Raw genomic sequence first — 13,679 nt, 5'->3', positions numbered from 1 at the left:
TACTAATTGGTTTTACATTTTTAAATGGCTGACTGTTGAGAATAGAGGGAGAAGGGAATGGGTAGAAGGAGGTGTTACAAGGAGGATCCTATTGCAATAATCTAAGTGAGGCATGTTGGTGTTTTGCACCATGTTGGGATGCATGTTTATTAAATTAACCTTTTATTCAAGTAGCTGCATTAATTACGGCTTCGTTGCAACTAACTACATCGCTTTCATCTGTCTGCAACAGATCTTTCCTATTAGCTTGCAGGCTGAAATGGGGATTTGAGGTTATTAAGGAGTCTGAACCTCAAGGACCTGAAAAATCTGCGTGAGTTTTAGGATTCCAGACGTGCAGGCTTCTGGCGCAGCTAAAATCTTGCAGCTGACGCCTCAGCTGCTTCTCAGCGACCATGCGCAACAGGCTGGAGTGTGGCCTCCAGAAAGCACGGTGTTTCCAAGAGCGGGAAAAGCGCATTCCGGAAGTCGTAGTTCTGCGTTTCTACGCAGGCGCAGCAGTTGCAGCGCGCGCACCTCTTGCTGGACCTTTTTAAGTCCATTGCGGTGGCGTTGTACCGGGCTGCGATTCTTCAAAGGTATTGATTGTTCCAACACCCTAGATTTGGGACTGTGCCTGGGTAGTTGCCCTAAAAACACGCGGGATGGAGAGGGCATAAAGGGATACAGATAGCGGACCTACTATTGCTCTGCACTCTCAATGATGCTACTACCTCTGTAGGAAGTAGGTACACTCCTGAATGAAGGAGCCATCCGCTTACAGGCATTATTCTCTGCTCGGTTTTTTTCTGTTTTGGCAGGAATGGTATTCTGCGCCAGATTACTCAGTGGTGTGTGTATGCATGTGATGGTGATGGTAATGAAGGTCGTCTGTCATTTGCCATCGGGGAGGGTGGGAGGGAGTGAGAGAGAGGGAGGTGGTTTCATATTTGCATGCATTGTGAGATGTTTAGCTGCATCCCTAACCTCTCTCTCCCTAGTCTAAGATGCTGATAACCCTTTCCTCTCCTTACCTCAAATCTTAACATCCAAAACATAGCAGCCGGTCCCTTATGGAGCAAAATAGTCGCCACTCCGCGCACCGGTTCGTGGAGAGTCTGCATCATGTTTTCACCAAGCCTGTATTGTAAAGTTCTTGGAGACAGAGATTAGTGCCATAGTCACCACTGTGTCCTTTTCAAGAGAGAAATAAGTGACGTCATGTGTGCTCTGTGCTTGGAGATGAATTGGCATGGGAACTGCAGTCAACTAAGAATATCAGTTTCACTTGCTGCATCCTACCCCATCTCAGGTGGGATTTTCATTTCTTGAGAGCTGAACCATTTGGGCGATTGAGTCAGTTTCTGCCCAGGCTATCTGACCTGTCGGTGTCTATCTCTCCAATATTTTGTAGGTGCTCAGCTGTTTACAGAATCGATGAATACATGTTAACACTGGGACAGGATCCCTGCAAATGAGTCCCGGGGTGATCAGGGCACATCTCTCTGAAGGCGTGACAAGTAAAAGTCACGTTTTATAGGTTGAGTACAAATTGGTAGTCAAAAGGGTGGCACTGGTGCAAAGGATGGAAAAGGATAGAGAGAACCTGAAAATAGTCTTTATGACTGCGGTATCAGTCTGTTAGGGTTCATTGAGCTCAGAGAAGTCGTGTTGGTGCAGTGGTTAGACTACCAGCTAACCAACAGATCAACCACTGGCAGGACAAAGAATGTAACATGACAGTCTGCTTCTGTAAAGGTTTATATTCTTGGAAACTGTGGTGCTTCTACAGTGTTCTATGGGGCCACTCTGAATCAGTCAACAGCAGAATTTAGAGTGGAGAGGGCTGAGATCATCACGGCTGAATCTGAACCATCATGTCCAATCCCTGTGCTTGCTCATTATCTTGCAAAGTAATGTAAGCAGGAGAGTACAGTATTAGGCATTTTAGAAGGGTATTTTAAGCCACAGAGTGAAGGCTGTTTTAGAAAGTGAGTTGCTTGCACTTAGGTAGTTTCAGAAGGGATGAAGTGAGGAGAGGTACTTAGGAAATCAAATCTCCGTGACTTGGTTTGTTGTGATGGTGGGAAAAGGAATGAGGAAGAGCGTCTTGGGTTTAGCAGGTGACTCCTGAGGTGAGTGACTGGTGTAAGATGTGATGGATACACCAGGGGAAGATAGTTATTAAATAGGCTTGTGATTGATTATATCCCTCTGTTACTGAATCTTTTCTGAACTTTTTTTTCTTCTTATGAGGCATAGTATTTAGTCTAAAGTAACTGTTTCCTTAGCTGATTTGTTATTTACTGCAACTCATTGCAACCCTATGAACAATGGCTCTGAGCTTTGCCCTATAGTCTCTTTGTTGTGTACCATTGAATCAGAGGCTGTAAATTGCATAGGAGGAGATTGCCTATCTTTTCTCTCTCAGAGTGACTAGTGGATTCGAACCTTGTGCCTTTGGATTGGCAGTACAATTCCAAAGTTGGTGACCACGAAGTCACCAGAGCTCCTTTCTATATTCTTACGTGCATTGGTGACATGAATTATGTTCAATTGAGTACATTTTGAATTTTGGTTTATGTTCAGCTGAGTATTTTTTATTCCTTTTAAGTAACTCCTTGTCTTTTGACCTGCACAGAAAACTCTTTTCAACATAGCAGTTATTAAGCAGAGCTATTTTAGCATTTGAGAGTTAGGTTTCTGTGAATATATGTGAACCAAACAAAATATTTTTAAAGGAAAAAAATAATTTATTAAAAGATACAACCCTTTATGCTTTAAGTTTTGGAAGTTGTTTATTGTTTATGTGCTGTCGAGTCGCTTGCGATTCATAGCGACCCTATGTACAACAGATGTAAACCCTGCTCTATCCTGTGCCAATCTCATTGCCTCTGATACACCCATCCCGATTACCCCAGTCACTGAATCAATCCACCTCATAGAGGGTCTTCCCCTCCTGTGCTGTCCCTCCACCCTGCCAAGCATGATGTCCCTCTCCAAGGACTTGTCTCTCCTTATAACATGTCCAAAGTATGTCAGACGAAGCCCCAGAATTCTTGCCTCCAAGGAGCAGCCTGGTTTAACCCTCTCCAGGATGAATCTGTTTGTTTTCTTGGCAGTCCATGGTACATTCAATACTCTTCTCCAGCACCACAGCTCAAAGGCATCAATTCTCCTGTCCTCTCTAGTCATTATCCAACCCTCTGATGCATAACAAGTGATTGCAAATGCCATGGCCGGTATCAGATGCACCTTAGTCTCCAGAGTGACACCATTGCTCTTTAATACTTTGGAGGGGTCCCTAACAGCAGACTTTACCATTGCAATATGTATTTTGATTTCCTGGCTGCTGTTGCCAAGAGTGTAGACTGTGGAAACAAGCAGACTAAAGTTGTTAACAATCTCAATCTCTTCGCCATGCGTCTGATGCTACCAATTGGTCCAGTGGTGAGAATCTTTGTCTTCTTGACATTGAGCCTCAATCCATATTGAAGGCTGTAGTCTTTGACCCTCTGCAGCAAATGCTTCAGGTCCTCCTCAGTTTCAGCAAGCAGGGTTGTGTCATCTACATAACGCAGATTGTTGATAGATCTTCCACCAATCCTCACGCCACACCTCTTCTCACAGAGCCCAGCCTCTTGGATAATCTGTTCTGCATACAGGTTGAAAAGATATGGAGATAGAACACATCCTTGGCGTACACCCTTCCCAATTTTGAACCATGCAGTGTTTCCTTGCTCTGTTCTGAAGACTGCCTCTTGGTCCAAGTGTAGGTTTCTCACTAGCACGATTAGGTGTTCTGGGATTCCCATTCTTCTCAGAGTCAGCCACAGCTTGTTATGATCCACACAGTTTTGGAAGAGAAAATAATTGACACAATCATATTAGGAATATATTTTACAAATGAAATTTTCGTAATCTATAGAAATATTAGAATAAATAATTTCATATTCTCCTTTCCCTATTTATAACCATTCTTTGTGTTGTACCAGTTTTTTACTTAAAAAAATTTTCCCTCTTCCTATATATTCATATTATATATATCAACAGACATGCATAGCATAGTGATGACACCTAATAATAATTATCCCCACACATATTCACACATAAGTATATATCCATGCGTTCTCATAGTTCAGGATCAGAGCAGATAATTAAAACAGTTTCTAAACTGATGAGGAATTAAATAATTTCCAAAAACTCAATCCACTGCAATACTTGGAGGAAAGAAATAAGCATTTAGCTTTTTTTTTATTCTTCCTTTACATTTCATTCACAAGCATAGCCAAAGCTGTTCCTTGAAATCAAAATAGTCAAACCTAAATAGACTATAATTAATTAGATCTTGTATTTTGACTCTATTAACATACATACCAGAGACTTGATCATCTGTTAATCCACTTTTTGCATATATAAAACTATATTTTGTTCAGAAATTAATTTTTTTAATTTTAATAAAAGTTTACAGAGACTTTGGATTTCCATTCATTTATTGTTGTACACTTTTCTCCCTGCCTACCTCTCCTCCCAGTTCCTTTTTCTCTTTGAAAAGTAAAAGAAAAAAAAATTCATTTTTATACAGTTCCCCCCGCCCACCCCCAGTCCACTTCACTATGCAGCTTTCATTCTGGACTTGTGTCATGACAATAATACCTAATCGTGTATTCCTCCTAAACAGTTTTCTCCCTCATCTCTTTCAATACAGTATACATTATTTATCCCCTCTTAGTTTCCTCCCACTCCAATGTCAGTCCCGCTTTACAACAGTGGCACCATACAGTATTTGTCCTTTTGTGACTGAGATATTTCACTCAGCATAATGTCTTCCAGGGTTACCCATTTTGTATAATATTTCATGAGTTCCTTGTTTTCAATGCTGCAAAGTATTCCATTGTGTAAATATATCACAGCTTCTGTATTCATTCATTTGTTGATGGGCACTTGGGTTGTTTCCAACTCTTTACTATTATGAACAGTAAAATAATATTTTTTAAGATTAATACAATTTGCTTTACTTATTCCATGTCTTCTATTTCTTGGCAGTTTCTGCAACATTGTAAACTGAAGTCTTGGAACCCTTGAATTAACTTGCTATTTTACTATTGTGGTGCCTGTTGCTGGACTGTACTGCTATTCAGTTAGAGTCTAGAAGGTGCTGCATTCCTATTGATAATACACCCGGCAGGAGTTTGTGTGTCTGAACAGATAGATGGCAGCTCCCTTCCCAGACCCTCACACTCTGGCTTCAAGTGAACAAAATAAAAACCTGAGAATGGATACTTCTGGAGATCAAGAAACTATCTCAAGAGGAGACACTGCTAACCTTGAGATTTCCCGACAGAGGTTCAGGTGGTTTCGTTACTCGAAAGAGACAGGGCCCAGAAAAACCCTAAATCAACTTTGGGATCTCTGTGCTCAGTGGCTAAGACCAGATATTCACACGAAAGAGCAGATTTTAGAGCTTTTGGTGTTTGAGCAGTTCCTGACTGTTTTACCTGGAGAGATCAGGAGTTGGGTAAAAGCTCAACATCCTGGGAGTAGTGAAGAAGTGGTGACCCTGATAGAGGATTTGACCCAGATGCTTGGAGCAAAAGAAGAGGAAGGTAAGATTTGTAGGTGAGGGGAAGAAATTCTCATGCATTATGTTTTATAAAATTAATAACCATTGGACCTTGACCGTTATTACCCTGCCTTTTCACTTGGATCCTTCTCATTTGCTTCCCCACCTCCCTCCATCCACCAAACAGTGCAACCCTGTGTATTTTTGTGTGACAATTTGTATTCTACCAAGGATTCTGAGGAAGATAAGGAGATAATATTACTACCACAGACTTACTTGCTGGTCACCCAGAAATTTGAGGTATCTGAAAATTCTGTTTTCCTGACTCTTCCATGACTCATGGGGAAAGTATGTTTGTTTGTTGTTTGTTTTTAAAAGAATCACTCTTTTTCTCTTTAACTCCATAATTCTAATTCCTAGTTTATACTGATTGCTTAGTCAAGGAAGTTATTTAAGACTTTTAAAAAAGATTTTTTTGTTCCTCTGTTAGTTCCGAACTTTTCTTCTAAAGTATTATAAAACATTTATGAAGATGTCTAGGTTTAAAGAATCTTTTTGAAAAGCTTGACTGGTTTCTTCGCACCCCACCCTGCTCCTAGATTCACTCTCTCAAAACTCTACCGTTTTGCAAAAGGAGAATGCAGATCAGAGGGCTGCTGCTCTTCCCAGGGCTGAGCCGTTGGTAAGTTTGTTTTTATAGATTCTTCCATCTTTAGTGATTACATATTGAGCTTTTTGTGACTTAAAAACACAAAAATAATCAAGTGTCCTTTTTAAGGAACTTTGTTATCTATACATGTGATTTTATTTTTCTTAACAAAATCAGGAAGATGGAAATAGAAGTCTACTTTCTTAACATGATAAAGAATATCTGTGACAAGCTGGCATTGGAAGATTGAAAATGAGCCTTCCAGTATCATTAAATATGTAAGGATGTCTAATTTTCTGTAAGTATATAAGGAAGCTACCAAAGATCTCATTCCACGAAGAGAGCAAGAAAATCACTAAAAAGACAGAGGAGAAATAAAAACCAAACTGGATCTCAGAAAAGACCTTGAAAATTGCACTAGCACTTCAAGAAGCCAAACAAAGGTAAGAGATGTTGAAGTAAGAGTTGAACATCAGATTTCAGTGGGCAGCTTGAGAAGACAAAGCAGAGTGTAATTACAGAATGTGCAGAGAGATCTAGAATTGAAGGGGGGTGGGGGAAGAAAGAACTCACTCAGCATTTCTCAAGCTGAAAGAACTGAATTTCAGGCCCTACACTGCAATGCTTAGAGATGCTATGGGTGAAATCTTGAATGATCTAGAAAGCATTGAAGAAGATGGAGGGAATACACAGAATCACTGTGCCAGAAAGAATTGGCCACTACTGAAATATTTCAGGATGTACCATATGATATTGGAAGGAGGCGTGGCATCCACTTCCATAATAGCTTGTCTCCAGAAGCCCTATGAACCTGGAGATAGGATGAAAGGCACCCAAGCATCGAAGACTCTCCTTCATAAGGTCGCTGTGAGTCACCTGCGACTCAATCGCACTTAACAACAACAACAACAACCATATGATCAAGAGCCAATGGTAAGTGAAGGAAGCAGTTCAAGCTTCCAGGAATTGATGGGATATCAATTGACATGTTTCAAATGACAGTTGTAGCCCTGGATGCACTCACCAGTCTATGCCAGAACAATTTGGATGACAGTTGTTTCTAAGAGGACAATCCAACAAAATGTGGAAATTACTGAGCATTATTATTAATATCCCTTGTAAGCAAAATACTGCAGCAGATTATTTTAAAGCAATTAGAATAGTACATAGAGAACTGCCAGACCTTCAAGGTGGATTTAGTAGAGACTCTAGCACCAGGGATATCATTGCTGATGTCAGGTGGATACTGGCTAAAAGTAAAGAATACCAGAAGAATTTCTATTTGTGTTTTAGTGACTATGCAAAAGGCATTTGACTGTATGGATCATAACAAATTATGACTAACATTGAGAGGAATGGGAATCCCAGAATGCTTAATTGTACTCATGTGAAACCTATACCTAAACCAAGAGACTTGTGCGAACAGAGCAAGGGAATATTGATTGGTTTGAAATTAGGAAAGGTGTGCATCAGGGTTGTATCCTTTTACCATACCTTTTCAATCTGTATGCTGAGCAAATTATTTGAGAAGCTGGGTTCTATAAAGGGGAATATGGCATCATGATTGGAAGAAGACTTATCAGTAACCTTCATTATGCAGATGACACAACCTTGCTTGCTGACAGTGAGAGGTTTTTTGAAGCACTTGCTGCAGAGGATCATAGACTACAGCTTTAATATGGCCAAAGTATGTGAGATGAAGCAGGGAGTATGTGAGATGAAGCAGAGAGAATTGGAATTGAGAATTGAAAGCAGACAGAAGAGGAATTGACGGCCTTGAGTTGTAGTGTTGGATAAGAGTACTGAATATCCCATGGACTGTTAAAAGAACAAACAGATATGTCTTGGAGAAGGTGCAGTCAGAGTGCTCCTTGAAAGCAAGGATGGTGAAGATATGTCTCATACTATGGACGGACAAATGGTTAGAAGAAGCTATTCGTTGGAAAGGGACATCATGCTTGGGAAGGTGGAGGGTAGCGAAAGATAGGAAGACCTTCAGCCAGGTGGATTGACATGGTAGTAGCAATGGGCTAAAGTATGTCAGAGATTGTGAGGATGGTACAAGATAGGACAGGGTTCAGATCTCTTATTCTGGGGTCACTACAAGTTGTACTCGACTCAGTGACCTCTAACAACAACAATCCAACTACTGTTAATCCATGTTTTTTTACTGTCCTAGCCTGTTAGCCAATTAGCCAGAAAGATAAGAAAAATACAAGTTTTGTTTGAAAGAAACCAGTGTATGTTAATTGCTGTTTGGAACTGCTCAAATACCGAACAAGTACTGAAATTCATACAATAACTGAGAAAAGCAGCTAATCATATATGTTGTTTTTGTTATTAAGTGCTGTAGAGTTGTAGATGACACATAGCATCCCTATGAACAAAAGTCTTCAACACAAAACTGTCATCTTTTCTCCAAGTTCATAGAGTTTCTGGAGGCAAGCTTTTTTTTTTCTTTTCTTTTTTTTTTAAAGTGGCTGCCACTCCTACTTCAAGCCAGTTTTATTTGGGATCTACAAAAAACAAAGCCATTTTAAAGGCAAGGCCAAATCCTATAATCTCACATCCTATTGTGTGCAAGAGCCACCCCCTAATCTCAACCCCACACCAGAAAACCCACCTTTGCAGAATCCCACCGTTCTGCTCATTTTCCCAGCCTGGAAATAGCCCCAGATAGAAGGCAATGAATTTCCTACAGGCTAAAAATCACCAAGTTGGGGGTGGGGATGGGGGTGAAATTCATTCATAATAGCAGTGCTGAATTAGGCTAGTATTGGCCCTCAAAAATATATCCATGTCCTAATTCCTGCAGCCTATAAGTGTTACCTTAGTTAGAAAAAGACTTTCTGCACATATGGTTAAGTTGAAGATTTTGTGATGGGATTATCTAAGATTATCAATATGATCCCTAAAGGCTACCAGAGATGCTCTTACATGAGTCCTGCCTGGGGATATTGGGCACATTCACAGAAGAGGTGGCCACGTGAAGAGAGAGATTGGAGTGATAGTTATTGTTGTATTCTGTCAAATTGGAACTGACCCAATGCTGAAACTCTGACTGGTTTTTGGAAGCAGTTAATCACATGGGAGGAGACTGCCCATTCTTTTCCAGTGAAGCAGCTGGTGGATTTGAACTGTACACCTTTGGGATTGTAGCACAGCTTCTTGCCATTAAGCCCCCAGAACTCCATGATAGAGTCACAAGCCAAGGAATGCTAACAGTTACCAGAAGGCGGAGGAGTCAAGAGATGTACTTCTCTTTGGAGCTTCTGAAGGGAAGACAACTCTGTTGAGACCTTAATTGTTGATTTTTGGTTTCTGGAACTATTAAAGACTAGACCTCTGTTTTAAGCCACAATGTTTGTGGTAACTTATCAGCCACAGGAAGCTGACAACAAATGCCAGTAGGCATCCTGACTACTGAAGATGCCATGGAGAGGATGCTCTAAAAATTTTATTTAATGAATCAGTATTTGTGCTTATAAAAATTCCAAGTGTGAGGATTCTAGTGAACCTCAGTTGAATGTGGTAGAAATTATTACTATATTGAATCAAATGGAATATGAATTTGGAGAGTAGCTGCTGATAATACCTGATATAGTATTGAGTTGATTCCAGTTCATAGTAACCTTATAGTATTAGAACTGCCCTGTAAGATTTCCAGTGCTGTTAATCTTCATGGGAGCAGACTGCAACCTCTTCCATGAAGTGGTTAGTGAGTTTGAACTGCTAAATTTTTGGTTAGAAATCAAGTGTTTTAACCACTCTGCAAACAGAACTCTTACGTCTCTTATTTTTTACATGATTAACCTACTTTAATTGTGTGAATGTAGGTTATGTGAATGTCAGTTGTAACCTTTGTTTAATATTTTGCTTTTCATTCTAGAAATCAATGTGAAATTTGATCAATTAGTCATTTCAAACAATACTTATACAGTGTTTCATATGAAAGAAGCAGGGATTAAATCATCCTTGTGTTTTGTATCATTTGTAACATAGATATCACCTGTCATATAAGTTTCTCTTAGTTGCTGTGCAATTCTTGACAGAAAAAAATGGAATGCTATTGAAGCCATCACTTTGTATACTGACTACATTTTTGGCTTCTCAGGGGTCTGTTTGGGGATGTTCAAGTACAAAAAAAGACTTATGTTTGGTGTTCTAGGAATCCATCACGTTCAAGGATGTGGCCATGACCTTTTCCAGAGGAGAATGGAAGAGTCTGGAGCCCTCACAGAAGGGGCTATTTGTGGAAGTGCTACTGCAAAACTTCAGGAACCTCGAGTCTCTGGGTAAGACCTCTTTTCATGACCTCGCATCAGAGATGGCTGTGTTTTTGTCCCATTTTTGAAAGATAAATTCTGTGTGAAGGACTTTAACTTGTCTTGACTGGGCATGCAGTGACTAAGATTGTTGTTGTCTGCTGCTGCTGAGTGGTAACTGATTCTAAGTTGACCATCCTGAGGGTTTCCAGAGGCTGTAAATCACACGACATTGCCCGTATTTCTCCTGAGGAGCAGCTGGTGGATTTAAACTGTGTGTCTTTGTGTTGTCAGCACAATTCCTTATTTACTGTACCACCAGAACTCCCAAAGATTTAGAATCTTAAAAATGTACTTCTCTGTATCAGTTCCCTCAAAGAACAGTCTTTACTTCCTTGAACTAGAAATATAAAGCGTCATTTTGTCATGAGTCCTATGCTTTCCCCTATTTCTTCCTTAGATTTCAAGTATTGATGCCTCAGTACTTGCGAGTATATTCCGTCTTCCTGAAGGACAGGAAGCTATGTATGAATAAGTGATGAATGTCTTGTTCTATACATAAACCACCATTTTCCATTTTGTCTTAATGAACAGGTTTTCTAGTTTCTAAAGTAGACTTAATTTCCCACCTAAAATGGGTTTTAATGCCATGGCTGTTGAAGAAAGAATTCTCCAAAGGCTCCAGAACAGGTAAGTTGGTGCAAAGTAGACAGGGAAAGTAGAACAGTTACTCCTCAGATTCACTGGAAGGAATCTTTGAAATGAGTGAGTTAAAATATAAAGATGATAAGAATATAGCCCTTCTTTGTAAGACGCTTACTTTGATAGGAAAGACCTCATTAGTTGGGATCTTGTGAGAGTTAGATGTGAAGAAATTATTTGGCCATGTAAGAGATTTATTGGGGAAAATTGCACAGTTTAAAAACAGTTTAAAAAATTGCACAGAGAGCTGTCAGAGTGTGATACAGCTGTGACTCTTGCAAACGAGAGAAGGAAGGAAAATTGAGAAGAGCCTTGGACTTCAATGGAGTTCTAAGAACACGTCCTTTGTTGTCCATTTCCGTCAAGTTGGAACCAGCTCATAGCAGACCCTCCAGCAGGTTTTCAAAAGCTGTAAGCCACCTGAGATGAGATTGCTTATCTTTTTCTCACAGGGCAGCTGGTAGATTAGAACTACATACCTTTGAGTTGGCAATGCATATCTATAAACACTAGGTCACAAAAGCTCCCCAAGAGTACTTTGGCAAGATCAAAATGGAACCCTGTTTTGCAGAAAAGGGCTTCAGTGTGTCTGCCACACTCATACACATATCTCTGTCATCAACTGGGAGTGATCCATTGTGTAAATAACAGGGGCCTTGATCTGAAGGCATTGATGGATCTATATTCCGGTAGCAAGGGCTGCCAGTTGAGCTCTGGGTAAGAGGATATCCAAAAGCACATTTTCATGGTTACCACAGAGACATGCCAAACCAAAGATGTTAGTAATGGGATTACTGTTAAATAATGGCATGTGGAAAGAGCTATGGGAGTATAAAGGAGCAGGGGCTTAATTAACATTTGACCTGACTCTTGAAAGATAGTAGGGCTTCCATCAATGGACAATATGTATGGCAAAATCCTCACCTAATTTTGATATTTTTGTTAAAGGGAAATTGTGTATATGTCTAAATGCACCAATGTACATGGACTTTTTTCAGCTTTTATTCATATCTATTAATATTGTTTTGAATTAGCAAGTCAATACTACCTCATAGCTGACCCTCCAGCAGGTTTTCAGAGGAAGTAAATCCCATGGGAGGTTATTCTCCAATAGAACAGTTGGTGGATTTGAACCGTGTGCCTTTAAGTTGGCAGCATTATTTCTTACCACTAGGCTACCATAGCTTGATATATTATTTTTTGTTTTTTTTCTTTCCTTTTTTTATTTTATTCTGATGCATAGTGGAATGTACTTGGGGCGGTGGGAGGGGTGCGGGGGGATTGTGTACCAGGGAGGGAGTCTTTCTTTTACTTTTGAAAGAGAGGAGCGAACTGGGGGGCGGGGGGAAAGGGCTGGGTGGGTAGAGAAGTGCAGCAATGAATGAATGGAAATCCAAATTCTCTGTAAATGTTCATTAAAATTATTTTTAAAAATTTGAATACATTACTTTTCACTGTATATGAATTTTTATATCTGGGAAACATGTTAATCTTTCAAAAGTAATAGATCTGAGAGAGCTTTGTGGAAATTGTGGGACTTGCACTCTATTATTGGTTATTATTAAGTCACTTCTATCTCCATGACTCTTATCTTTGCAAAGTAGGGTTTTCACTTGAACTTGCAAACCTACTGCTGTTGAGCTGGTTTTTATTCACCTGTTCCTATAGGACATAGTAGAATTGTCTCATAGGGTTTCCAGGGCTGTAAATTTTTGCAGGAGCAAATGGTCTCATCTTTTGCTCATAGAGTAGCAAGTGGATTTGAATTGCTGACCTTTTAGTTAATGACTCATTACCAAACTCCTTACTTGAACCCTAGGCCCTGTCACATTTTCTGCTTATGATTGATAAGGGTGCTGCTGTAACATTATAGTGAACCCGTTGCCGCAAATGATGGCAAATGTGTTTCTAAGCACGGTCATCAATTTGAAAAGTGTGTGGCAACGTGTTAATAAGAATAATGTCAAAAAAGAATTAAAAATGCTACATAGTAGAAGGGAGAGTAGATAGATGCCTGATTAGTTTTAATTATAAGGTTGTATAGTTAAGGTGGTGGTGGTGCTGGTTGTATTACATCAAATTGGAACTGACCCATAGCTGACCCTCCAACAGGTTTTTCAGAGGCAGTATTACCCAGGAGGTGATTGCCTATCTTTTTTCTGTGTAGCAGCTGGTGGATTCGAACCACATGCTTAGGGATTGTAGCACAGCTTCTTACAGCTAGACCACCAGAGTTCCCTATTCGGATGTAGGACTGGATTATGTAGACTTTTGAAATTCTAGTATTATTGGTATAGCATTGGTCTGTGCATTGCTCTACAGAGGTTACTCGTGGTTGCTGTGATGCTAAACACTGTGACACTGATGTGCCAAATGCGATAATAGTAAAAAATAAGGCCCCAGGAATAGATGGTATACCAGTTGAAGTATTTCAGATAACAGATGTTGCCCTGGATGTGCTCACCAAGTTGTGCCAAGAAATCTGGAGAACAACCACTCGGCCAACTGACTGGAAGAGATC

At 40.0% G+C, this 13,679-nt stretch overlaps 1 protein-coding gene across 1 annotated transcript in view; it reads left to right on the top strand.

Annotated features, from left to right (window-relative positions):
• Positions 1-395: 395 nt before the first annotated feature.
• ZNF483 (zinc finger protein 483) overlaps positions 396-13,679 on the top strand; it is a 17,132-nt gene continuing 3,848 nt past the window's right edge. Inside the window, 6 exon segments of the mRNA XM_006900857.1 lie at positions 396-492; positions 801-856; positions 5,168-5,585; positions 6,142-6,224; positions 10,360-10,486; positions 11,051-11,146. Coding sequence (XP_006900919.1) covers positions 396-492; positions 801-856; positions 5,168-5,585; positions 6,142-6,224; positions 10,360-10,486; positions 11,051-11,146 — 877 coding nt within the window.

The sequence above is a fragment of the Elephantulus edwardii genome, unplaced genomic scaffold (genome assembly GCF_000299155.1).
Source record: "Elephantulus edwardii isolate Elephantulus edwardi_28Jun2011 unplaced genomic scaffold, EleEdw1.0 scaffold00297, whole genome shotgun sequence".
NCBI lineage: Eukaryota > Metazoa > Chordata > Mammalia > Macroscelidea > Macroscelididae > Elephantulus > Elephantulus edwardii.
The sequence above is the reverse complement of the archived record's forward strand: the minus strand, read 5'-3'. Positions and strand labels throughout refer to the sequence as shown.